Here is a 27,140-nt window from a genome sequence, read left to right as displayed (position 1 = left end):
AAGGCCTTTCTTTCTTTACTTTTTCCATTCTTTCCTTTTTTTTTTTGGCATTGGAGATTGAAACCAGGGATATTCTATCACAGCGTTACATCCCCAGTCCTTTTAATTTTATTTTATTTTTTATTTTGAGACCGGGCCTAGCTAAGTTGCTGAGGCTGGCCTCAAACTTGCCATCCTCCTGCCTCAGTCTCCAGAGTCCCTGGAATTACAGGTGTGTGCCATGGTTAGAGATTTTCTTTTCCAATTCATCATGGGTGAAAGCAGCAGGGAGAACGCTTTTTTTTTTTTTTTTTCTAATTTGCACAAAGGCACATTATAGACTAGTGGGGACCTGTGATTCCCAGAAACAGTGAAGAGAACAGGATAAACAAAATAATTTCTCATCATTAAGTAATTCAGAAAAGCCAGAGAGGTTGGCCCTGCTTAGGGTCCTGATGTTTCTATCCTATCTAAATCAGAGGCTATTGGAGGGGATTTGCTGGCTTCAACTTCAGGGGGCCAGCCCCTTTAATTTCCCAATCCCAACCCAAATGCTAGCCAAAAAACCTGTGTCCTAACTTCCAGATCATCTGGCACACTAGGCATGGAGCAATGTTTTTGTCTGCCCCTAACTTTTCAGCTCCAAATTCACAGCCACGATGGTTGGTTGACAGAAAAGGGTAGACAACATCCAATACTTGTGACAAGCGGCTTTAGCTTCTAAAAGAATCACAGAGGATCCCTTGCATGTTGGTAAGGACATGGGAGGAGGAGGATCCTTAGCTCTCATTACCCACTGGGGCCCCGGTACCTGGGAGTAAAGACACAGTGGAGCATTCACAGGGCTGCCACTGAACAATAATTCAAGGACACAAGGACACCCACACAGAGGCACTGCAAAGACTTATTGGGATAATAAGATGAATAGATTTAATCATTCTTGTCTGAAAAACAAGACATAAATTAGTGTATATATATAATTTATATATTTATGTAGTATATATACTATATACAGACATTAGAAAATGTTCCCTCTCTATGAGGCTGAGGGAGAGGTGAATGATGGCAGTGGAATGACACAGGCAGGGCCTGAGTGGTGAAGATATAGGATCAAGAAGTTGGGAGAAGAGGAAGACCACGCAAGCGCTCTGGCTGGCAGTGGTCGTGGGGGACAGGGTTCCCCACTGGCTGCATCTCTGGCCCATTAAACAACTTGGTCCTGTGGGAGCAGGGGCAAGGAGGGGGGCTGGCTTCTTCAGAAGGAGCACCCCCCTCCTTGCAGGGAGGGAGAACTCACCACTCAGGGGGGTTATTGCGCTAGGGGTTACCAGGGATGGGCAGGGGTTCAGCACAGTGTACATCTTTATAAAACTCACAGAATAACGAGAGATTTCACATGGGCCTCTCGCACAGTGATGAAAGAGAGGCAGACACAGAGCCTGAGGGCGCAGGAACAGGGAGGGATGGAGAGGTGGAAGAGAATCAATCTATACAGAAGAAACATTGGCTTTCCTTGTTCCCTACAATGAGAGGATTGGTAGGGACTCCGTGTCTTCACTCCTAGGAAGGTTGCAGGGGGTGGGGGTCAGGGAAAGCACTGGTGGTGGCGGCGATGGCAGCGGCAGCGGCGGCGGGTGGTGGCAGCGGCAATAGGAGATGTGTGTTGAGGAGGATGCTAAACAGTGTGAATTCCCTTCCAGATGGCTCTGGAAAGGGAGAGAGAGGTGCAGGGCTGCACCGGGTAAGGCGCTCAGCTTCTTTTCTTAGAGAGACAAATCCACAGGGTCAATACACAGCCAAAAGCATATACTCAGGATTAACATATCACGCTAGCTTCCAGAAATTTAAGATATAGTCATCGACGCCCCCCCACCCCATCCCCTTCCCCCCTCCCCCCACCCCCCACCCCAACCATAGCTAAGTCAACTCCTAAGGACAGTCTGTCTGGTAGAGATGTCGAAAGAGGAGCCACACACCTTTGGCAACAGCCCCTTCGTGGGGCTGGGCTGCACCGTGCGGACTCCCAGGCCTGCGCTGGGTCTCCCCAGGGCAGACGTTTTCACCAGGTACCTTACCCAACGAGTGGGGTGATCCCAGAGGCTTGCTCCCTAGTGGACTGAGCTGCCCTGCCCATCAGTAAGGGGCAGGGCGCTTTGGAGATGGCTGGTGTGGAGCTGCTGGACCTGGGGGCAAGGGCTCCCAAGGCTACCAGCCTGTTGGGCTGGCCGCTGACAGCCAGGCACGGCTGTTTTCTGCACACAACCCACCTGGGCATAGGCCCTTGGGGTGGCTCCTGCCTGGTGAGCGGGAGCCCAAGGGTGGGCGGGCAGATCTGGACAGAGCGCCTCTCTCCTCAACTTGGCGCTGTGGCCTACTGCTACTACCACTGTTCCCGGGAAGGGAGCAGATGCCAGGAGGAGCTCGAGACCTTGGCTCCCCTGCTGCCCAACTCGGAGCAGGAAGTGAGCCTGATGTCACCTCTCAGCCCCAGAGAAGAGATAAAATACAGCTCTGTGGTGAGCGTAGTGGCGAGGGGCCTCTGCCCTCACAGTGACACCCAGAGGCCAGGGAAGGGGTGAAGACACCCAGGGCGGCAGCTAGGCCTGCAGCCCTTAAGAGAGAGCCTCAGTCAAGGGAATTTTTCACTCCCTGGAGACTGATGGGCTCTTGGACCCTGATTGGCCCAGCGCGCGCGCACACACACGCACACATACACACACACATACTCACCACAAGATGCAAGGACCACAAAGCTCAAACCTGGGGCTGTGGGTGGGGAGGGGGGCAGGCCTGGGCAGATGCCCTACTTAATAATGGTTTTTAAGGAGCGGGTGAATGTGCTCATAACAGTCGCTGAAGTTGGGGAGCCTGGTGGGGGCCCTGTGGCTGCCCCTGTAGCTGCTGCTGCTGCAGCTGCCTGCTGCTGCTGCTGCTGCTGCTGCTGCTGCTGGTTAAGGTTCCGGGCTGTGGACTCCTCAGCTGCACGCAGCAGGAAGGTGTAATTCCTCACCACCTCTTCCACCTTGGCCAGAAGCTCTTGGCGCTGGGCCTCAGAGCGCACAATGAATACCAGCCGCACGAAGGTCTCAATGAGGCTGCTCAGCACCTGGAAACTGCCTGTGATGGCTGCCAACATGTGAGTCGGGCTCTTGTCCACATTGGCCACCCGGCGGCAGGAGGCCCGGAGCTCCTTGAACTTGAGAGCTAGCTCAAGCTTGTACTCAGAGATCTGAGAGACATAGGGCTTAGGGGCACGAGCCTCGGGGCTGGCCACACACTGCCTCAAGACTGTCAGCAGTTCATTGGTATCTAGTCGGGCAGCCAGGAAGCCATCAGGGAGGCCATAGGCATGGGCACGCAGGGCATTGATCTTGGCCAGGCTCCCCTCGAAGGTGGACACCCGAAGGTCAATCTCCTGGGTGCGGGAGGCCTCGGGGCTGCTGCTGCAGGTGGCAGCATCCAGCACCTGCAGGGTCCTGCTTACTACAGGCACCACCTGCTCATCCAACTTCATGCCAGGCAGAATCTTCATGGGGATGGAGTAGGAGAGCTCATCCTTGCCATCACTGGCATCATCTGCCATATCACACTTGCGGTAGTAGAAGCAATAGCGAATGGAGCAGCACTTGCTAGTCTCACTGTCCTCATCTAGATCGGCAGGCTTCCGGTACACCTCCTCTGGCAGTGAGAACACGGCCATTGGCCTGGGGCCTTTGGTCTCAGGGGTAACCTGGACGTATGAGGGGTCTCCCAGGGTTGGTGATTCCACAGACTTGCTTTTGGGACCCAAGCCTAGGGGGAGGCCTGCCTCTACCTCCTTGGCCTCCCTGGGCAGCATGCCCAGGGGTGGGTGTGGGTAGACATCTGAGGTCAGCGAAGCCCTGTCACCTTGGTCCAGCTCACTGATGCTGTAACGGCGCATCAGCTTCCTGTAGTTGGGAGCTCCCAGACACTCACCCCCCGAGGCACACGTGGTCAGGCACGAAACACCACTTTCTGGGTCCGATCGGCACTCTCGAGATTCCAGGCTGGTGGAACGGATGCGTCGGATATTGATGGGGCTACCAAGGCTCAAGCCTGGGCCAGCCTCTGGCTGTCTCTGGGTAGGGGGGACCCTGTCCCTCTCCCTCCCCTGGAGGCCAGGCACCGGTGTCTGGGCCGCCTGTGGTCGGCCCCCTCGGCAGATGCGCTTGCAATCACAGCTACGCCTTTGCTCGCGGGACATGCCAGGCCCCTGCTGCACGGGGCTGCTGCGTAGCTGGCAGCTGCAGCGGCCAGGTGCGGGAGGTTGCAGGTACTCAGTGCCTGGTAGCTCCCCCTGGCTTGGTGGCTTTAGAAGTTCCTCGAGGAACTCCAGCTCATACTGCTTTACCTTCTGCAGCTGTGCCTGTCGCTCGTCAGTCTCCTTCTTCTGGCGGGTGGGGAAGGTGGCAGAGAACAAATTGCGTAGCCGGAAAGGACCACGGGATGACTTGGGCTTTGTGGGACCTTCAGAGGATAAGTGGGCTCCATCCAGTGTCGTCTCAAGCTTCCTAGAGGGCATGGTGTTCACCTGCCGGCTGCTAGCCTGTGGCCTTAGTGGACTCTGGCCTTGAGGTTGGCAGCTGGGGCTCTGGCCTCTCGACTGGCTGCTGGGGCTGTGACCACGGGGCTGGCAGCTAGGGCTGTGGCTTCGAGGCTGGCAGCTGGGGCTCTGCAGAGCCATCGGGTACCCAGCTCGGGGGGCCAGGCTTGTCTCCTCAAGTTTGCTGCTCTTGGAAGTACTCTCCAGTTGCCCCTTCTCTCCCTGGCTGGAGACAGTACCCTGCTTGTGTGGTGGAGGCTTTGCACCCTCTGCTCCACCCTTGCCTGCCACCTCCCCTGGAGCTTGCTTGCCCACTGACTCTCGACTTGCTCGTGAAAGATGATAGCTTTTGGGAGGGAAACTTGGAACAGGAAGCCTATCCTCTTGTGGGGAGAGGTGTAGGCTATCAGCCCGGCTGCCTGGGGGTGCTCTGGGGCTGGAAGAGACCTCTGTGTCCAGCTGCTGCTGGGAATTCCGTGAGGTCTCTGGAGCACCGGGGCTCATTTTAAACTTCAGATTCTTATTGGCGCTGCTGCTCACCATGCTAACTTCTGGTCTGCCCATGCTGACCTCTGGCCTTCCCCCACTGGCCTCCAACTGTCTCTCCCCTCTGCTTGGGGGGTTCACCAAAGCCCCGCCAGGAGTGGCTAGACTCTTACTGTGAACCACCTGTTGTATGGCAGCCGAGATGATGGCTGGGGTCACACTGCCTTTTGGGTCCAGGATAAGCTTGGGGCTCAACCTGACCTCCTTGGGCAGATTCTCTCTCATCTCTGAGACCTGTTCTTCACTAATGGATGGTGTGGCTGCTCTCAGTGACATCTCCAGGCCTGCCCTAGTGTGGCCAGGCCCTTTGTCCTCAGGAACTGGGGGCAGCAGGCTCAGATTCTTCTGCTCACTAAGCTGTGGAGACAGCGCTGGGTGCACTGCCAGGGAGTATGATCGCTCTCCCTGTGTTTGGGTCTCTGAGTGGGGCAGCTTTCTCCGAGCCCCTGGGGGGCCAGGACTCTGGCCTGTGACAGCTGGCTGGAGGGATGGGTTTGGATCCGGGCGCCCAAGAGAGTAAGGGGCCGTGAGAACGGCCTGGGCTGCACAACTCTGGATCCGGAAGGGCAGGTCCTTGCGGGCAAGGAGGCTGTCCTTGTTGAGGTGTTGGGCCAGGAAGTAGGTGGTATTCTGGTGCTGCTTCATGGCCGACATCATCTCAGACATGTCTGTGAGCTCTGAAGAGTTAGTTTCATGGCCCGAGTCCAGCGATGATTCGGGAGTGATTGTGGCCAGCACAATCAGACCTGAATGAACAGGGATGGGATTTGTTATACTTACTGATATCAAGTTCTTTTCCAATTAGATATAGAGAGTTGGTGGAGGCCAAGGTTAGCCAACAGTGTTTAAAACTGGGGAAAACTAAGGCCTGAGAGGAATTCAGGGCTAAGGATGGGAGGAGAGGTGGGGAGGGGCCAGAGAGGAGCAAGTTGTAAGAAGGGGTATGAAAGGATGGAATCCAAAAAAATAACAAAAGAGGCAAAGAGAAGATCTGGGCAGTTTGGTGGCAAATTAACATGCAAATCACATGCAAAAAACAACCATGCTAATCAACATTATTTTTAGATTCAACAGCTAGGAAATTTCTGTTAATTGTCCTAAAGAGGGCTGGCAATGAGAGAACCCTCTCTATCCCTCCTCATCTGGCCAGGCTGCCCACAGTCTTTGCAGCTGAGGCCATTTAGCTGAGCATGTCCCCTCTCTGGCAGTCACATGGGCCTCAGGCCTGGGAGTAGCTAGCTCTTGGAGCTCCAGAGTCTAAGCAAAGAGAAATACTGGCCCCAGGGTGGGGGGAGGTGGTAACAAACATGTAGGGGCTGCCCACGTCAAGGGGGCCCTCATGTACAGAAATGGCAGGCTTCCTCTGATGCAGCATCCTATCACCCTCTCTGTCCACAGTCTTCCTGGCCTCAAGTGTTTGTTCAGGTTCCTTATTGCTCCCTATTTCTTTTCTGTTACTATGTAATTTACCTCTCTCTCTCTCTCCTCTCTCTTTTGCACTGGGGATTGATTCCAGGGGTACTTTACAACTGAGTTACATTCCCAGCCCCTTTAAATTTTTATCTTGAAACAGGGTCTCACTAAGTTGCTTAGGGCCTCACTAAGTTGCTGAGCCTAGCCTTGAATTTGTGATTCTCCTGTGTGTTTCCTGAGTTGCTGGGATTCAGGTATGCACTACTGTGCACAGCTACCTCTTTAAAAAAAAAAAAAAAAAAAAAATATATATATATATATATATATATATATATGGAGGTATGTATTTGTAACTATGGGTACATGTCTGACGTGTTTGTCTAGAATGGACATACATGTGACTATTTCAGCCATGTTTGATGACTCTCCTATCCACTAATAGTTAATAGCAGTAGCTCCCACTTACTGAGTCCTTACTGTTATGCAAAATAGTGTTTAAGTGCTTTGACTAAATGATCGCATTTAATCCTCACAATAACCCAACATGATGTGACTACTGTTCTCAAACCAATTTGAGATAACAGAGAGGCTCTGAAACAAAAAGTGCCTTGCATCGGGTCACACTGACTGTGAATGAGGAAACCAGGACTCTGATGCCCCTGACTTAGAGGCATGTTCTCAGGTAAGATAAAGACCTTAGCCCTTAGCAGTGTTGGCATCCCCAATCCCAGGTCACAAGGTGGTTACTTAGTCCTGTTGTTTTTCTTCCAGTCATGTACATGCTGATATCATTTGCCTAGCTTCTGTATCTCTCACAATTTTTTTCTCTCATCCTTCCTCCTAGCCTGGCTCTTAGCTGTCATGGCTCTAATCCCTGGGTTCTATCTGTAAGACATGTCCAGAGAGATGGACTAGAGATGGAATGGTAAGGGCCGGACCTCTGGCTAGAGCTGAGCAGCCCATCCTGGTCACAGCATTGTTGCTCTGCAAACACTAACTGGATGACCTCTGTGGCATCTACTGCTACTGCTCTGACACACCACAGTGACTTTAATGTCTATTTGAGAAGAAACAACATTATCTGTTGGCTCTTCCTGGCTGGGAGAAGGAAGAGGAGGAAAAAGGGAGAAGGAACAGGCCATTACCTGCAGTCTGTGGGGGTGGGGGGTGCGGTCCATCTTCTGAAGCAGCCAGAGCTTCCAGAGCCTGCAGGGTGGACACTAGAGCATCATCTAGCTCCTGGGCATGATCTCGAACTGTCCGGGTCTGCACACTGTCAATCAGCGTCACTGGAATCTCATCATACAAGAGCCCACGAAGGTGGCGTCCTTGCTCCTGGCTTTGGACGGCTCGGCGCTTGGGGTCATCCTCATCAGAGCTGTTGTCTCGGAAACCAGGGGGTGGGGCGGCAATGGCAGGCAACAGAGAAGTTGTTTCATCTTCCTCTTCCTCCTCCTCCTCACTCCCAGGTGGTGGGAGGGACATCAAGTCTACCATATTGTCACGAGAGGAGCCAGGCCTCCCGCCTTTGCGAGGGCCCTGCTGCTCCTGGAATTTGGCTTTGCATGAGTCACAGTAGAAATTCAGGGCTTCAGCCCCTAGGGAATTGTCCAAGGTGTAGGACCGGGCCCTGCTGGCACAAGGCTCGTGGTCTAGGCTGGCTGCATCAAAGTCATCAGGGACCACGTCGTAACCTTGGCCAGAGCTTTTGGACGTGGGGTCAGACTTGGTCCGGGGCCTGGTATCCTCAAAGAAGATTAGGTTCTCGTTGACATCTGTCCGGCTTTCCTGCTCCTTCCTTTGTTCCCGCATGTGGAGGTAGCAGAAGCTGACAAGCTCAGAGTCGGTAGGTGGGGGCGTGCAGCGGCTCGACTTCCTGGGGCTGGCGCCCACGCTGCCCACATAACTACTCTCCTTTTTCCCCAGGTGGCCCCCAGTGACAGGGCGGTGGGCACTGTGCATGTAATCTAAACCCAGAAAGAGAATCAACAGATGAGCCCTAATGCTGAGGACAGTGGCTGAGCTCCCTTGACATGTCTGGATCATGTCCCTGTTGCACAGATGGCAAGCAGATACCAAGAGAAAGCATTATCTGGCTAGAGATCACAGGGAGGGGAGTTGATGGGCCATGTCCCTGCTGACCCTGAAAGTGAAGTGAGTGAATCTCAAGGCCTGAACTGCTAATAATCCCATCACCTTTGAAATGGGAAAAAGCATGGGGTGAGGTGGGGGTGGGGAAATACCTGACAGCTGAGCACTGCTGGACTCCTACCTCTGGTATGCAGTCAGCTATAAACATTTAAAGAGGTGAGGTTTACTTTACTCTTTTGAGAACTGTCACTGCAGGACCTGCACTTTTCCAGAGCTATCTCAACCTCCAGTGCTCTATTGCTCCTGTTATCTTGGTTCTCTCCTAGCCCAAGGAAATGCATCTGACAAGCTACTAATACTTTACTGAGAAAGTGTTAATCCAACTAGTGTAATGCCCAAGAATTTGTGGTTCAAAGTGGACTGTTGACAGAGGGGCCCTAAAATAATAGCTATCTACTTAGTAGAATTCTGGGTATCTGAACGTGTAAAGGGTATGGCAAATATGACAGGATGTGCTATGTGGAAGAAGGGTGGGGTTGAATTCTCATAATTCTTCAAAGCTTATTACTTTCCTGTGTTCATGCAGGGCCAGCCCCACCTGCTACACATACATGTGGTAAAATGCTCTTATCAATAGTTTGTTCTTTATTTTTGGTACTGGGCATTGAACTTAGGGGTGCTTTACCACTGAGCTACACACCCAGCCCTTTTCAATTTTACTTCTATTTTTTGAGACAGGGTCTCAGGTGCTTAGGACCTAAGTACCTGAGGCTGGCCTTGAACTTGCAATCCTCTTGCCCTAGCCTTCCAAATAACTAAGATTATAGGCATGTACCACCCCACTGGCATTAATAGCTCTTGATGGTAGGTGCTTACATCTGAGAACTATCTGCAGCAAATGCTTTATTTCTTTTGCGGGGGTAGGTACTGGGGATTGAACTCAGGGGCACTCGACCACTGAGCCACATCCCCAGCCCTGTTTTGTATTTTATTTAGAAACAGGGTCTCACTGAGTTGCTTAGTGCCTCACTGTTTCAGAAGCTGGCTTGAATTCATTATCCTCCTGCCTCAGCCTCCCAAGTTGCTGGGATTACAGGAATGTGCCACTGTACCCGGTAGCAAATGCTTTATTTCTGAATGGCTTCTCTCTCATGCTGTTTTGGGAGCCCTTCTGCATGTTATCTGTGAGGATGCACTCAGACAGCAACAGCTCTTTCTGCTATCAGCAGGTAAACAGCAAGCATTAACAGGTCAATTTATTAAACATGATCTCATTTAATCTTCACAATCCAATGAGAGGAAGAAACTGACCCAGATGGTCACATGACTTATCTAAAGTCACATGAGTCATAAATGACAATTTGAATTTGATCCCAGATATGAGGGGCTTCAAAACCCATGTTTTCAACCATTACTCTACAGTTTATCATTGTGGTCAAGAATCTATAAAACAAGACTTCAAAATGCTTTCTGGCTGGGGATGCAGCTCACTGATAGAGCACTTGCCTAGCATACACAAGGCCCTGGGTTCAATACCCAGTACTATAAATACAAACAAATCACAAAAAATGCCTTTCCATCTCCAGTTGAATAGGGCGTGGTGGCTCATGTCTATAATCCCAGAGACTCTGGAGGCTGTGGCAGGAGGATGGCAAGTATGAGGCCAGCCTTGGCAATTTAAATAAAATATAAAGGGCTAGGATTCAGTGGTAATGTGCTTCTGTGTTTAATCCCAGTACAAAAACAAGAACAACAAACAAACTTTAGTTTGGCAGGGTTAGTATGTCAGTGTTAACTCTTGTTAGAGTTTATAGCTTTGACAAATGCACAGCACTGGAACTAACAACAGAGCCCCAAAACACATGAACGAAAAACTGAATTTAAGGAAGAAATACACAATACAACTGTAATTGGAGAATTTATCTTTGTTTTTTTTTTGGTACCATGGATTGAACCCAGGAACATTTAACTGCTGAGCCACATCCCCAGCCCTTTATATTTTAAATTTTGAGACAGAGTCTTACTAAGTTGCTGAGGGTCTTGCTAAGTTGCTGAGATTGGCCTCAAACTTGTGATCCTCCTGCTTCAGCCTCCTGAGCTGCTGGAATTACAGGCAAGCACCACAATGCCTGGTTGTAGTTGAAGAATTCAATATTCTACTTTTTATAATAGTTAAAACAAAAGCAGATAAACAAGGAAATAGAGGACCTGAACAATATTATAAACCAACTAGATCTAACACATCTTATAGAGCACTCTCCCTAACACCAGCAGAATATACATTCTTCTTAATTGCACTTGGAATGTTGTCCCAGATAGACTATGTGTTGGCCATAAAATAAGTCTCAATAAATTTAAAAGAAATGAAATTATATAAAGCATTTTTCCTGCACAGAACAGAATTCAATTAAAAATCAATAATAGAAATTTGGGAAATTCACAAATAAGTGGAAATTTAACAAAATACTCTTAAATAACCAATAGATCAAAGAAGAAATCACCAGAAAAATTATAAAATACTTTGAGATCAATGAAAATGAATATACGATATGCCAAAACTTTTGGGATCTAGCTAAAGCAGTTCTTAAAGAGGAAATGTAGCTATAAATGCCTACACGTAAAAAGAAGAAAGATTTCAAATCAATAACCTAAACTTCCACCTTAAAAAACCAGAAAAAGAGCTATCTAAATATAAGGCAAGCATAAGGAAATACTGGAGGATAGAGGATTGGAAAGTAGAGAAAATTAACAAAACTAAAACTTGTTTCTTTGAGAAGATGAATCAAATTTATCTTTTTGCAACCATCAATCTGAAAAATAAAATCAGAAAACAATTCTATTTATGATAGTACCAAAAGAATAAAATAAATATGAATTTAACAAAAGAACACTTGTATCTTGAAAACTACAAAATATTTGTCAAAGACAGTAATGAAGATGTAAATAAAGGGAAAAGATTTTCTATGTTCATAGATTGACAGACTTAATATTAAGATGGAAATACTTTCCCAAATTAATCTACAGATTCAACGAAGTCCTTATCAGAATCCAAGCTGAATTTGTAGAAATTTACAAGCTAATTCAAAAACTCATACAGAATTGCAAGGGACCCAGAATAACCAAAATTATCTTGAAAAAGAACAAAGGAGGAAGACTCATGCTTCTTGATTTCAAAATATAAAACAAAGCAATAATAATCAAAATAGTATAGTGCTGGCAGATCAATGCAATAGAATTGAGAGTCCTGAAATAAACCCTCATATTTATGGTTAAATAGCCCAATTTAAAAATGGACATAGTCAGGCATAATGACACACACCTGTAATCACAGTGACTCTGCAGGCTGAGGCAGGAGAATTGCAAGTTTAAGGCCAGCCTTGGCAATATAGAAAGACCCTGTCTCAAAAATAAAATAAAAAGGGCTGGGGATGTAGCTCAATGGTAGAGTACCCCTGGGTTCAAGGTTCATCCCCAGTATTACATAAAAAAGGGACAAATTATTTGAAAAAATGTTTCATCACAGAAGATATATAAATAGACAATAAAAGCACGAAAGATGTTCAACATGATTAGCCACTAGGGAACCGCAAATAAGAACTGAGAGTTTGCATATCATCATTTCACACCCAATATGATGGACATTAAAAAAAGACAGACAATAACAAGTGTTAGGCTATGGTGAAATTGTAACTGTAATCCATTGCTTGTGGAATGTAAAGTGGTATGGTCACTCTGGTTGTTCCTCTAAAGGTTAAACACAGGGTTATCAGTTGATCAGCTATTCTGTTCCTAAGTAGATAATGAAAATACATGTCCTTGGGGCTGGGGGTGTGGCTCACTTGTAGAGCACTTGCCTAGCATGTTTGAGGCACTGGGTTAGATTCTCAGCACCATATAAAAATAAATAAATAAAATGAAGTATTATGTCCATCTTCAACTAAAAAAAAAATTTAAAAAATATTTTTGGTACCAGCTTATAAAAAGCTGGACATGAATGTTTATAAAATTATTATTTATAATAGCCAAAAAGAAGAAACAACCCAAGTGTCCATCAACTGATGAATGGATAAAGAATATATCCATTCAATGAAATATTACACAGTCATAAAAGGAATGAAGTACTGATATATGCTACAACTTGGATGACCTCTGAAAATATTAAGCTAACTGAAAAAAGCATGTCACAAAAGACCATATATTGCATGATTTCATTTATATGAAACATTCAGAGTAGGCTAAGCTATGGAGATAAAAAATACATCAGTGATTGCTTAGGGCTGTGTGGCAATTAGAGGGAAAAGAGGAGTGACTACTACTAGTGTGTGTGTGTGTGTGTGTGTGTGTATTTTTGTTACTGGGGATTGAACTCAGGGCACATGACCACTGAGCCACATCCCCAGCCCTATTTTGTATTTTATTTAGAGACAGGGTCTCTCTGAGTGGCTGACTGCCTCACTTTTGCTGAGGCTGGTTTTGAACTCGTGATCTTCCTGCCTCAGCTTCCCAAGCCACTGGGATTATAGGCATGCTTTTTTAGAGGAGAGGTGAAAATGTTCTAAAATTAAAATTTGGAGATAGTTATACAACCCAGTGACTATACTAAATATATTTAAAAACACTGGTTTATGTACTTTAAATGGGTAAATTGCATGGTTTGGAAATTATATCTAAATAAAATTTAACTATTTAAAAATAAAAAGTGCTGGGCACATGATAAACCCTCAATCCTTATGAGAAGCAAAAAAAAAAAAAAAAAAGTACACTGCACTGTGAAACCACTTTGTGCAGTTTATCTCATGTAATCCTGTCAAATTCCCTGTGAAGTAGATAATATTATTATCCTCATTTTACAGATGAGGATGCTAAGATTCCATTTAAACAACCAAGATATGGCAGAGCGGGGACTGGAATCCAAGTCTCTGTCTTCAGATGCCAAGTTCTTCTGGTTTTCTAAAGCTCATGGTGCCCTTCCAAATAGAAATTCAATAATTAGATTGAATGGGTTCATATCTGGCCTTACTGGTTGTATCTATGGACCTCTGGATCTCTTGGGGAGATAGTATTTAATGACCCTCATACCAGGCCTCTGAGGCTTATGGAAGAAGCGCTCCAGGGAAACATTGAGCCAGAAGAACGAACTATCTATAAATGATGTCTATCCACCTCAAGGTATTGTCTGCAGGTTTTTTGGGATGTACCAGGTGATAACTCCTCTTAGGCAAAGGTTGGAGATTTTTTGTTTGTTTGTTTGTTTTGGTACTGCTGATTGAATTCAGACCTGCTTTACCAATTAACTACACCTCCAGCCATTTTATTTATTTATTTTATCTTGAAACAGGGTCTTGCTAATTTGCCTAGGGCCTCACTAAGACTCTGAGGCTGGAATCAAATCTGTGGTCTTCCTGCCTTAGCCTCCTGAGTCACTGGGATTACAGATCTGAGCCACTGCTCCCAGCCAAAGGCTGGAATTCTCCCTATAAGCTGGAAGCATCTCCCAATAGTAGACTGTCAAGGCCAGGTCATGCCCCACCTACCACTTGGTACTGTGACTTTTAGGTCAGAGAAGAGAGTATGCCTGGAGAAGCTCAAAGCTCCTCCATGCAGAAGGTTAGAAAAGCCAGTGAAACCAGGTGTGTTTGGTGGATGGCTGGGACACCATGCCTCCTAGATTTCAAATCTTTGTAAATTGCTCATGAGCTTTCCCTGGGGGGGGGGGTGCCCTAGTTTATTCTTCTATATTCAGCCACTCAGAAGATTGACTTAAAATGCTTACAAAGAACAGGACAGTAAACTGACAGGAGTTACTAAACAGTATATGTAGATGCACACGCATATATACACAGTCTGAATAACATTGACTCATCCAGCTTTCTAGTACTCGGTTATTCTGTATTCTTCAGTCCAATAATCACTGGTCATAATGAGGACCTAGGGCCTTGCAAGAAACTCATGTTCTTTCTGAATCATCAAAAAAATAAAAAATCAAAATCAAAAGGTCTATTCAGTGGCAGAGTACTTGTCTAGCATTGGTGAGGCCCTGGGTTCCATCCCCAGTACCACCAAAACAAATGTCTATTATATTCAGTCTAATTTTAATATTCCATGCATGTTGCTGGGTTTTATCTACATGAAAAGTGATAAGTCATGTGTAGAATATTCAGTAGCCATTAACTAGAATATTCAATTTACCACAATAAACTGTTTCTAGCCATGATAGAAAATGTAGAGTGAATTCCTCCAACTGAGGTTCTAACAGGGGTCCCCAAGGCTTTATTTTCTGGGATTCCCTCAGGATATAGGGAGCTCAGGGCTAGAGAAAATCCAGGGCTGCCTCTGGATTTTCTGACCCCTCAGACTAGATGGAGAATTGGCATTCATGTGAGCCATTCTCTAAGTTTACAGCCTTTCTGGGCCTTCAAACACAGGTGTTGTTTTGTTGTGACTATTGAATTTCCCCTCTATAAATATAAAGATACTAACTATATTAGCATTCTCCCCTTAATCATCTGTCTGTGTATATTTACCCCCACTGGACTCTAAGCTATGTAAAGGCAAGGATCATGTCTATTATTCCTAGCTGTGCCCCCCCCAATGCCTGGTACAAAGAATATTTGAGAAATGTGTGCATAATGAACAAGTAAAATACCAACTTTGGTGAAATTACTGAGAGGGAATTCCTTCCTTACAACGTCCCATTCTCCCTTTTTCCTGGGTATGGGAGTGGTGATGGCTTCTCTTTCCCAGTTTTTAGTTTAAAGGTCAGGTAGGCTAAACACCATGTTAGACAAGCTGGCACCCAGAAACTCCTGTGGGATAAGAATACAGAGCTAGCCATACATCTTCCTCCTTTTGAGAGAGACAAGGTCCTGAGTAGGCTAAGGCTTTGGCTCCTCAGGAAAAGGCCCAGCTGAGGTTGGGTGGAGGCCTAAACCCTAAAGGCTTTTGCTAAAGAACAACAGTCAGCACTGGGGCATCTGTTCTGGAATGAATGTTGAGAGGAAATGGATCTCAGCTTTGGATCTTGGTCCTAGAATTCTACAAGAGCAGAACTGATAATCTCTGCAATATAACCTGGGCTGAGGTCTCCTCAATAGCATCCTTTCTTTCCCTGGGACCATGAAATAAGAAGTGCACCCCATCCCTCCTGCTTTGCCGGGATAGCCACTGTTCTGTGAACTCATGCAGAGACAGGAAGATCACCCCATAGCACCTAGTAGCAAGAGTTCTGGGTACCTGCTATCAAACCAGTATCTATCAAACCAGTATCTAACAGTTCAGAAGGATAAGAAACCAAGGCCCTGGTGAGGTGCTACCAAGCTCAAGTTGTGGCTCTTGTTTATTTAGCCAGAAGAGATGGGAAAGGAAGATCAGAGGCTATTTGCATCTGTCCCTGAGCTATTTTTACACTAAGAAGAAAAAGCCCTATAAACAACAGAGACACCACAGTGGTCTGTTTGGCTCCTGAATGTTCATAAATACCCTGAGCCTCTGTCAGTTTGCAGATACAAGGGTTTGTCAGGAATCAGGGAAGAGGGCTCTAAAGCTATGCCTAGCTGTAAGAGAATCCCATGAAGCAGATTTGCCTTTGGAAAAGTGACAGGGAAGCAACATGGGAGGTGTTTGCTCAGTAAGGCTGCAGGGACTCGTGATACCATGTCCTTCACTTGGTGCTACTATCCCAGAGCAAGGGGAACACTTGGAGCCAGCATTGGTTAGGGTGTTGATGGGATGTCAAACTTTTTCTCAGACAGATTGGGACTACGAGCTATCACTAGCACCTGCTAAAAGTGGATCCCCCTGAACAACTCTGTCACATCTGGTCTTTGGCTGGGTTCCAGGTTCTTTCTTCTGCCTTCCCATTTCCCCTTTTCTCTCTCCATCCTGCTCAGTAAGAGGTACAGTTTACTCGGATGTGATTAAACAGAAGAGGAACACAGGTGACACTGATAATGCTAATGCTGGCTTTTCTAATTTTTGGCCATCTGTAGGTTTCCAAGTATGCACCTGCCTCTTCAGAGCTATTCACCTGAAGACGTGTAGCACCACCCTCCTCTGGTTTCTTCATATTCCAACTCAGCTCTTTTGCATCTCTCTGTGAAGCTCCCTTCATGTGCTTTGGGGCCACCTATCATTTCCCAAATATGTTTAGCAGATTTTCTTTTAATTCTTATGGACAATATTTTGGGCTTGTCATGAGATTTGTGATGGACTTGTTTGTGATAAAGAGAGGGAAGAAGACATGTATGTAGGGAAATGACACACAGGCAGGACATCCATCAGGACTGTGTTTCTATTCTCAAAAACACCTCAGGGGGCTGGGGTTGTGGCTCAGTGGAAGACTACTTGCCTAGCATGTATGAGGTACTGGGTTCAATACTCAAAAATAAATAAAATACAGGTATTTTGTACATCTACAACTAAGAATATATTTTTTAAAGAGAGAGAGAGGGAGAGAAGAGAGAGAGAGAGAATTTTTTAATATTTATTTTTCAGTGGACACAACATCTTTATTTTATTTTTATGTGGTGGTGGGGATTGAACCCAGTGCCCTGCGCCTGCCAGGTGAGTGCATTACCGCTTGAGCCACATCCCCAGCCCCAAGAATATATTTTTTAAAAAACACCTCAGTCTAGATCAGAAGTGAAAAATTCTAAAAACCAAGAAAGTATTCTTTTTAATTAGTTAATTATTATTTTTTTTCAGTGCTAGGGATTGAACCTGGTGCCTAGTGCATGCTATAGAAGTGCTCTATCACTGAGCCACATCCCCAGCCCACAAGAAAGTCATGAAGAGAGAAGAAATAGTCAACAGGCAAAGGCAAGTGGATCAAAAGTTTTAAGCATGTGGAAAGGGTGACTACTAGGTGTTAAGTTTCAGCTTTGCCCATGATACTTGGGAGCTGGGGTGGGGGAGTACTTCCTGCATGTATATGAGCCTGAGGTCTAATATGTGGAATACTTGCTCTTAGGGTCACCTTTTTCTCTAGCTTCAGTTCTGGGCAGCAGTGTCTGGACTAGGCTAATTTTTCCCAAGGCCCCTGGAGAGCTTTGAGAAGTATCTACACTGAGTTGCCTAACTGGGAAGTCTTCTGTCCAGAGGCTGCACTTGTTCTTCATCATAATCCTTTCCTATCCCAAAACCTTCTTCTTGGCCTGCCCAGACTCCCTGCCACCTACCCCACCCCAGCCTTGTATTTCAGACAAGTTTGTCAAGCCCCACTATGATGATCAAAAAAGGAGGTCTCTCCTCATTATCAATCCCACTTCAACTAAGCCAGAACATGCAGGAATCTCCCCCTGGCTTACTATACCTCTAAAGCTTTGTCTTAGATCCATTGCAACTGTTATTTTGAGACAGGATCGCACTGTGTTTTCCATTCTTGTCTTGAACTTGCAATCCTTCAACCTCAGTCTCAGGAGTAGCTGGGATTACAGGTGTGCACCACTATGCCTTGCCAAAGCAATTCTTTAATTGGCTCTCCTGTGTGTGTGCTATTTTTATCTTATTCACCAACTTAATCAGAATGTGTTGCCACAGGCATCCTTTGTAGAATAGGCACATGCAAAGTCCTGCTGTCTTTCCCATGGGGTCAGGGTGTGCCAGTTAAGATGCATGCTACAGTGCTCACTAGTGGGAAACCTGGTGCTGTTTTTTTTTTTTTTTTTTTGCAAGGAGTAAGTGCTATGGCAGCAGAGCTCCTCTCTCCACATCTCTAGGGTCCAAAGGGCCTCTGGCACATGGAAAACTGAGGCTGAGCCCTACCTGCCTTGATCATTGGAGGTGGAAGAGGCTGGCTGGCAGGCCTAGAGAAGACCATCTTCCTGGAATCCAGCAAGAGGCGGCAGTACCCCGCAATCAGGCAGGCAAAGTTGGTGGCTTCAGGCCACTCCATCAACAGCACCAGAGGCTGCAGAAAAGATGCAAAGAAACATAAAGTTGTGAGAAAGTGGAAGGCAAGTACATTTCCAGGAGGATTGTAACAACAACAAGAAAAAAGATGGCTTCTATAGTTATAAGAACCATGTTTTCTGAACCAAAAATTGAGGCAAATAACCTGACAAACAGTTTCTTCTGATTTGAGAATTTCTGTGTAGTATTTTCTTACCCACATATCAAAATTCAATCAACCTTTACTCACACATTTGATGAAGCACCTTTACTGAAAAAGACCAGAATTATATAACATCACATAACTATTGTGGCTGGTTGTATTTGTGCTTTTCACAGCTCAGCAGATGTGCAGGCCAGTTGAGAGAGCTGGGGGTCTAGGCTAGGCTGAGGAATGACCTGGAACATCTTTATTTATTTATTTTGTGTGTGTGTGTGTGGTGCTGGGGATAAAATCCAGGGCCTTGTGCATGCAAGGCAAGTACTCTACCAACTGAGCTATATCCCCAGCCCAACCTGGGACATCTTTAACTGTAAGCAACTTGCGTGCGAGAATCATCTCATACTCATCTACATAGGCCCCTATAATACCCAGAGCAGTTCCCTGAACATAGGGGACACTCTATGGAATCAAGTCCTAACTGTCCTTTTAGGGGCAAATACTTTCTGGCCTGCAGTCCTGCTCAGATCTTCTTGAATGCCCTCTCTTTCCCAAAGTGGCCTTGAAATTTGCATTGGTGCTGCTTTTTATGTTGGTACTGGGGATTGAACCCAGGGCCTTGTACATGAGGGCCCTACCACTGAACTACATCCCCAACCCTTTTTATTTCATTTCCAGATAGGATCTTAGTAGGTTGCTGAGGCTGGCCTCACACTTGTGATCCTCTTGCCTCAGACTTCCAAGTAGCTGGGGAAAAATACACACACACACACACACACACACACACACAGGATTGAACCCAGGGGCACTTAACCACTGGACCATGGATCCCCAGCCCTTTTTTGTATTTTATTTAGAGACAGGGTCTTGCTGAGTTGCTAAGTGTCTCCCCAAATTGCTGAGATGGGCTTTAAACTCGCAATCCTCTTGCCTCAGCCTCCCCAGCCACTGGGATTACAGGCGTGTGCCACGGTGCCTGGCTAGCTGAAATTATAGATGTGCACCACTGTATGCAGCTATGGTTTGGATGAAAAATGATTGCCAAAGATTCGGTTGTTGAAGGCTTGGTCCTCAGTGCAGCAGTGTTCAGAGGCAGGGCCTTGGAGAGGTGATTGGATCATGAGGGCTCTGACTTCATCAGTGGATTAATTCATTTATGGATTCATAGCTTCAAGCATTTTGGAGGAGTGGCTTTGTTTGAAAAGTGAGCTCTCTCCTTGCTTCCTCGCTGTTGTAATGTGACAGCTTTTCTGTACCATGTGCTCCCTGCCATGATGTTCTGCCTCGCCACAGGCCTGGAAACCATGGACCTCTGAAATCATGAGCCAAAATAAATCTTTCCTCTTTTAAATTGACTTTCTCAGTAATTTTGTCACAGTGATGGTAAGCTGGCTAACAGATATCTAGCAATTATATACAAAAAAACAGTACCCTTTCAAGAAAACTTTCTAATATCTCTACTATAATTTTAAAAGTATGACTTGATTACCTATGGATCACACTGAAGTCATTGAGGGTTGCAATCTCCCTGGTCTTCATATAATGACTACTGAAGACTGTCTAAAGAGGGAGCCATGGGGATGTGGGTGGCCACAGCATTTTGGAATTCCCAGACCAGGCATTAACAAAAGAAGTAGGCTGGGTGTCATGGTACACACCTGTAATTCCAGTGACTCGGAAGGCTTGAGGCAGGAGGATCACAGGTTCAAAGCCAGCCTTAGCAATTTAATAAGACTCTAAGCAACTTAGTGAGACCCTGTCTCTAAATAAAATATAAAAAGGGCTGGGGATGTGGCTCAGTGGTTAAGGGCCCCGGGTTCAATCCCTAGTACCAAAAAGTGTGTGTGGGGGGGGCTTGGGGAGGTTTGTTTCTTTAGTTAATGGATACCTTTCAGTCACAGCAGAATGGTCAATCTTACATATAAAAAAAAAGACATTGGGTATGGAACTGGGCAGGGTGAGTTAGATATCCCTGTTTTACACCCTGTCACCAATAGCAGGACACACAGAGGTGTGGGTGTGGATGGCTGCTACTACCGTTACTCTGAGGGACCAAGACTCACTAGCTCTGCCTCAGAAGCATTCATAAACACCACGGCCATCTCTGCTGTCACCACTTCATAAGGCCCTAATCATCTTCCTCCCAGGCCCAAACTTCTCAAAGGATATGTAAATGGTTGACAAGTGTGCTGATACCAAGCCTCTCAGGCTATGGTGAAAAGCTGCCTCATCTGTGGGTATGTATTGCTATATAGATTGTGACATTTGCTCATGATAAGGAGAAGGTTAGGACACATAAACCTAGGGACCTCCTTATAATAGCCTCCTGATTGGCCCTTCTGCCTCCAGTCTCTTCCCACTTCCTTCCGCTTCACCTTCATAATGCTGCCCAGGGGGTATTTCTAAAGTACAACTCTAATTGTCACTTAAAATCTTCCATAGTTCATCACCTACAGGGTAAAATCTGACTGCCTTACAATGGCATACAAAGCCCTTTGGAACCTGGACCCAACCTATGTCTCCAACCACATCTTCCTTACCTCTCTGCCTGTGCCTTTCTCAACCCATCGCTGTCCCTCACCCTATGCTCCAGCAATGACACATCATTTACAGTTCACCATGCTCTTTCACACCTCCAAACATTAACCCATGCTGTCCCTCTGGCTGAAATGCTCCTGTGCTGTTTTGTCCACCTGGCCAGATGCTACAAATGGGCCAGTTGCCTCCTGGAGAACATGACCAATGGATGGCTATATCCATTCATTCCAGAACAGGCTGTCCCAGTCTCTATCACATGGACCTTATAATCTGGCAGGAAATAAGACAAATCAAATACTCACACAAATGAATATGACTGCAAGGTGTGATAAGCACTACGAAGGAAAAGTACAGAGAGCTATCAGTACATAGAATGTCCTAGAGCAGTGAGTGGGTGGGTGTGAAGATGTGTGTGTGTATGACATTTGATTTTGGAAGCTGGAGGAAGCTTCTTTGAGGAAATGGCACTGACAAATAGAATGAGGGAAACACTTGACCAGTGTACAGACTGAGTGGCTGGCTGACTGATGGACAGACAGGCTGACTGACTGCTGGGCAGTCTGACTCACTCTGGCATTGGCTGCCAAGATGGCTGCAGGAAGGCAGAATGCTGAACAGCCTCCCATTCTGCCTGCTTAGTTACCTGGCTGGCTGGTTGTTTGTCTAATGAACAGAATTACTGACTGGAGGCTGGTGACTCACTGGTCAATTGACTTAACTGTCTGACTTCAATTCGTTTCCATTTACCCCCAATACAGCATGATGTCGGCACTATAACAGCATGAAGGTGAAATCCTGTGCACAGAGAAGGCCAAGCACATCTCCAGCTGGCTCAGCACAGCACATCAGAAACCTCTCCTTGACATATCCCAGATGGCCAACTGGGCCCCAGCACAGGCCAATTGTGGCTTGTAAAAGAAACACAGATGTGCTTTTTTTGCCAACAGGGGTAAAAATCAAAGCAAAGGCAGGCTAGCAAAAAGGTTGGGTAGGTTTCTTAGAAACCTTCAAAAACAACATTTTACTTTAAGTAAGATTTTAATGATCAGGACATCTAATGTAATGCTTGTCCCTACAGAAAGTACTAGAGCAATACAGTTCAAACATGACAATGGCAGACACACAGGGCCACAAGAGATCCCTTGGGACATTTGTTTGACAGTTTCTTTCTTCCCCTTATGTGCTTCTGTGGTAATAGGGTATGGTAATGGCCCAGTGGTGTGTCAGTCCCAGACTGCTATCTATTAAAGAAAGATATCTGAACACTACCTCATGTTCACTCCACGACAAGCAAATCAGCTGAGTGAAAACTGTAGCTAAATATGCTCAGGCCATCTTCAAGTGGAAAATAAGATAAGGAGAATGGAGTCTGAGGCATGAGTCAGCCAGGAAAAGGTACAGCAGGATTAATTTGACATGCTCCAGCCACATCTCCTTCCTGGGGTGCCGTGGAGTAGCCTCAGTTCACTCTAGCATCTCTGACAACAGAGAAAGGATGGAAATCCAGGGGTCTGGAGAGGCAAAAGCACAAGATGGAGGTCCTTGAGTCCCAGGGGATTAGTGTCTTTCAGTTCTTGCTTTCAGATCCACAGTGCTGGGAAAGGCTAATTGGGTACAGTCAGTCAATTTGGGGACAAGGCAGAATATCACTTAAGGCAAGAGTTCTTGGGCCCAGTGTACATTAGAATCACCTGGGAAGCCACAAAGACCTATATATCCCTGTGTCCTACCCCCAGAAATTCTTATTTAAATGGTCTGAGAGGAAGAGCTGGAACATCCAGTGTTTTAAAAAATCTTCATATGTGATTCTTACGTGCAGTCAGGGCTGAGAACTGTTTTCAATAATAATCTTTTTTAAAAAAAAATTTGACCTGCCCAAATTGAACCAAGAAGATACAGAAAACTTAAGCAGACCAATATCAAGTAATGAAATTGAAACAGCAATCAGTGAATAATCTTAATTTCATCAGGCCCTTCCAGAATATTCCCAAACCAGAATGGCATATCTAGGGGGAAATGGGCCAAATTTGGTCTTTAACTTACATGCCTCTGTTAAGAAAATTTAGATCTCTGAAACAGAGTGCTCCCTACACAGTGGTGCACTGGCAAATGTTTTGTAATCAGTTCTTCCAAATCTTGATTTGTAGTATTTGCCATGTTCTCTGGTGTGCATATTCCCACCATGGCAGCTTTCAAGCTAACAATATGATGTCATCCATCTATTTTGCCTCTTGATTTATCTGAAAAAGGGTTAAAAAGTGTGTTGCCCATCTCACAGAGCACAAATTTATAACCAGTGATGAATACAGAAGACATCTCTGATTACAGGTGTGTCTGATTTTATGTAACAGAGGTTGGGTGTGAACAGCATGTTTATCAATGAAATTATATTGATACTTGCTATTTGAAGGAATCTCAGAGTCTATTAATTTCCTGTTGCTGCTATAACAAATGGCTATGAATTCAGTGGTTTAACATTATGCTTAGCAAAATAAGTCAAACTCCGAAATTCAAGAGTCATATGTTTTCTTTCATATGTGGAAGCTAGAGAGGAAAAAGGAAAAGAAAGGTGGGGATGGGGAAAATCTCATGAACATCAAAGGGCGACCAGTAGACTATACGAAAGGGACCTGGAGGAGGGAGCAGAGGAAAATTGGAAATACTGGGGAATGATATTGACCAAGTTATATTGATATATCATAAATATATCTGAATATGTAACAATGAATCCCACTATTCTATGTAATTATAATGTACCAATAAAAATATGAAAAAAATAGTGGCTTAAATAATACACATCTACTCTCTTTCAGTTCTGGAGGTCAGAAGTCTGAACTAAAATCAAGTGTAGGCCTGTCTGTGTCCCTTTTGTGAGCTGTAGGGCACAATCTGTTGCCTTGCCTTTTCTGGCTTTCTGGAGGCCTCCCACACTCTTTGGCTCAGGGCCCCTTCCTCTATTGTCAAGGCCGGAAAAGTTGGGCTGAGTCCTTATACCACATCTCTCTAGGGCTGGAGATGTAGCTCAGTGGTAGAGCATTAACAGGTATCTAGGCCCTGGGTTCAATCCAAGAAACAACACATCCACAAAAATCTCTCTGAACTTCAGTCTTTGTTTTTCATATCCAAGAAATCTTGTGATCACATTGGTCCTCCTGGATAATCTAGGCCACCCTCCCTAGTTTACGGTCAGTAGATTAGCAATCTTAATTCCATCTGCAACTTAATCCCCCTCTTGCCATATGCATACCATATCATAGGTTCTGACGATTAGGGCATGGACATTTTAAGGGGAGGCATTATTCTGACTACTACATAGGGTAAATCTCATTACAAAGTAGAGAAATTTTGACATAAAGTGGCTAATTTTCCACAGGCATGTTATCAGTTGCTTAAAGTGGAGTATACCTGAACCATCTACCACCTGACAGTTGTGTCTTTAAGCATTCATATCATCTACCTAACCATTAGCTATTTCCCACTTGCAAAGTGCAACCTTCTAGCCCCATCCATTCACTAATATCATCTCCTGCTTATCCCATAATGTAGTATCTCCTCAACACCCACTCATGACATCCACAATACTCTTGAGGGAGTACTGTGCATGCAGTACTGTTCTTCAGTGCATTTGGGCTGCATGTAGCAGGCAATGGGGTTACATATATCAAAACATGTGCATTGTATGTGGTTCAGAGGTGTATGTGGGAGGACACAAAGGTACATTTGCAGGTGGGGTACTGGGGACTGAACCCAGGGTGTTTTACCACTAAGCCACATCCCCAGCCCTTTTATTTTTTATTTTTGAAACAGGATCTCACTACATTGCCAAGGCTGGCCTTGAACTTGCCATCCTCCCGCCTCAGCCTGACATTACAAGTGTGCACTACTGTACCTGGTTACACGTGCATCTTAATGAGTCTACATGCTTCACACCTACTTTTTATCTTTAACCGCTGCTATTCTTCCAGCTCAGGCCCTTATTACTTTGCCCATGGACTGGTACCACAATCCCTTCCTCACCTCCCTGGCTTCACACTAGCCTTGTTCCCACCCATCTTGCACTCTAGTTCAAATCAGCTTGCATACCATCACCCTTCTGTTCAACAACCTACTATTCCTACTATCCTACCTAATTCAATGTAAATTCCTTGGACTAACCCTTGAGGCCAACTTATTCTGCCTACCCGCAATCTGTTTGATCTCCTTTCTTGTTATTTTCCTCTCCAGCCAAGCAACTATGCTTATCGACCTGCACATATGGCTTGCTTATTTCCATGCTTGCTCCTTGCCTTTGAACACATCTCACTTCTCTCTGCTAATTCATGCCTATCACTTCAAGATCCAGCTTAAAACATCCTCTTGTGGGAATCCAGTTCTGGTTAACTCCTTCCTGTTTTTGTGTTCTATGTTCCATTGCACACTGATCTATAATATTTATTTCCTATTATTGATGTTTTTCTTTTGAAAAAAACAATAGGTCTCATTTGTTGGGCACCTACTATGTGCCAGGCAGTATACTAAGCCATTTTATGTGTATTTTATCACTTAATGGTCTTTTTCTTCCTTTGGTGGTACTGGGGATTGAACACAGGGCCTTAAACATGCTAGACATGTGATCTACCATAGAGCTACATCCCCAGCCCTCTCACTTTATATATATGTATGTACTGGGGATTGAACCTAGGTGTACTTACTCACTGAGTCACATCCCTAGCCATTTTTGTATTTTATTTACAGACAGGGTCTCACTAAGTTGCTTAGGGCCTCCTAAAGTTGCTGAGGCTAGCTTTGAACTCACAATCCTCCTGCCTCAGCTTCCTGAGCCGCTGGGATTACAAACATGTGCCAGCATGTCCATCTGTTCTCACTTAATCTTTTTTTAATTGTTATTGTATTTTTTATACCTTCATTTTATTTATTTTTATGTGGTGCTAAGGATTGAACCCAGTGCCTCCCATATGCTAGGCAAGCACTCTGCCACAAAGCCATAACCGCAGCCCCCTCTCAATCTTGATAACAACTTTTTGAGATAGGTGCTCCATTTTGCAGTTGAGGGAATTAGAATTTAGAAGTTAAGACACTTTCTCAAGATCACAGAGCTAGAAAATGGTAGGCCTGGAATTTGAACCACACTGGTCTGATTCAGAAATCTACATTTCTCTGTGCTCCTCCCTAATATCTCCCCATCCCTAACCTCAGGGGAAACAGGATTACCTTTCTTCCCCATCCTAAGCAGAGTTATCTGTCCCTGAGTACACACCCACTGTAGGAACGAAGTAATCCACTCTTTGGGGATGGTACTAGAGATCTCAAAAATTACTGTCTCCCAAATTAACAAATGAATTACAACTCCAACAGAGAACACATGAAATGTAGCCTTTAAATCATTTCTTTAAAAGCCCCAAGTTCCCACTGAATGGCAGAATCACAGCCTTTGGGATAGGAGTCCCCTGTGTTTCTCCTTTGCTAGCAAAGCAATAAAACTTCTTTTTCCATTTTCTCAAAACCACGTCCTCATTATTGGATTGACATTGGGGACAAGAACCAAGCTTTTAGCAACAGTTGGCTGTCTCACTTGTAGAATTGGTCTGTTTCCTTGCAGACCTCTGGTGACACAGGTTTTAAACCTGTGTGCTCTCAAACTGGTTGTACTACAAAATCACCTGGGAAACTGAAAAACAAAACAAAACAAACAAACAACCTAGGGGCTGCACCTCCAACCAATGAAATCATCCCTTCTAGGAGTAGACCCAGACATTTGTATTTTGTGAAAGCTCTCAAGAAAATTCTGTTGTGCAACTAAATGTGGAAAACTACCCATAGAACACAGAAGGAGACTCAGTTAGAAAGCTGATTCTCAGTTTTAAACCCTTTTGCTTTCTCAGGAAGCCACACCTCCCCTGCAGGTCCCGTCTTTCCTCCCCCTTCCCTACCAGTTCACTTGGCTTTTTACCTAACAACATC

The 27,140-nt window shown here is 45.5% G+C and overlaps 1 protein-coding gene across 1 annotated transcript in view; it reads right to left on the bottom strand.

The window, feature by feature from the left end:
• Nucleotides 1-2,782: 2,782 nt before the first annotated feature.
• Frmpd3 (FERM and PDZ domain containing 3) overlaps nt 2,783-27,140 on the bottom strand; it is a 68,125-nt gene continuing 43,767 nt past the window's right edge. The window contains exons 12-14 of the mRNA XM_027933264.2: nt 18,356-18,500; nt 7,648-8,469; nt 2,783-5,835 (exon numbers count right to left, since the gene is read on the bottom strand). Of these exons, the coding sequence (XP_027789065.2) occupies nt 2,783-5,835; nt 7,648-8,469; nt 18,356-18,500 (4,020 nt within the window). The remainder of the gene's footprint in view (nt 5,836-7,647; nt 8,470-18,355; nt 18,501-27,140) is intronic.

This window comes from Marmota flaviventris, chromosome X (assembly GCF_047511675.1).
Source record: "Marmota flaviventris isolate mMarFla1 chromosome X, mMarFla1.hap1, whole genome shotgun sequence".
Classification (NCBI taxonomy): Eukaryota; Metazoa; Chordata; class Mammalia; order Rodentia; family Sciuridae; genus Marmota; species Marmota flaviventris.
Note: the sequence above shows the minus strand (reverse complement) of the source record. Positions and strands in the feature narration are given on the sequence as shown.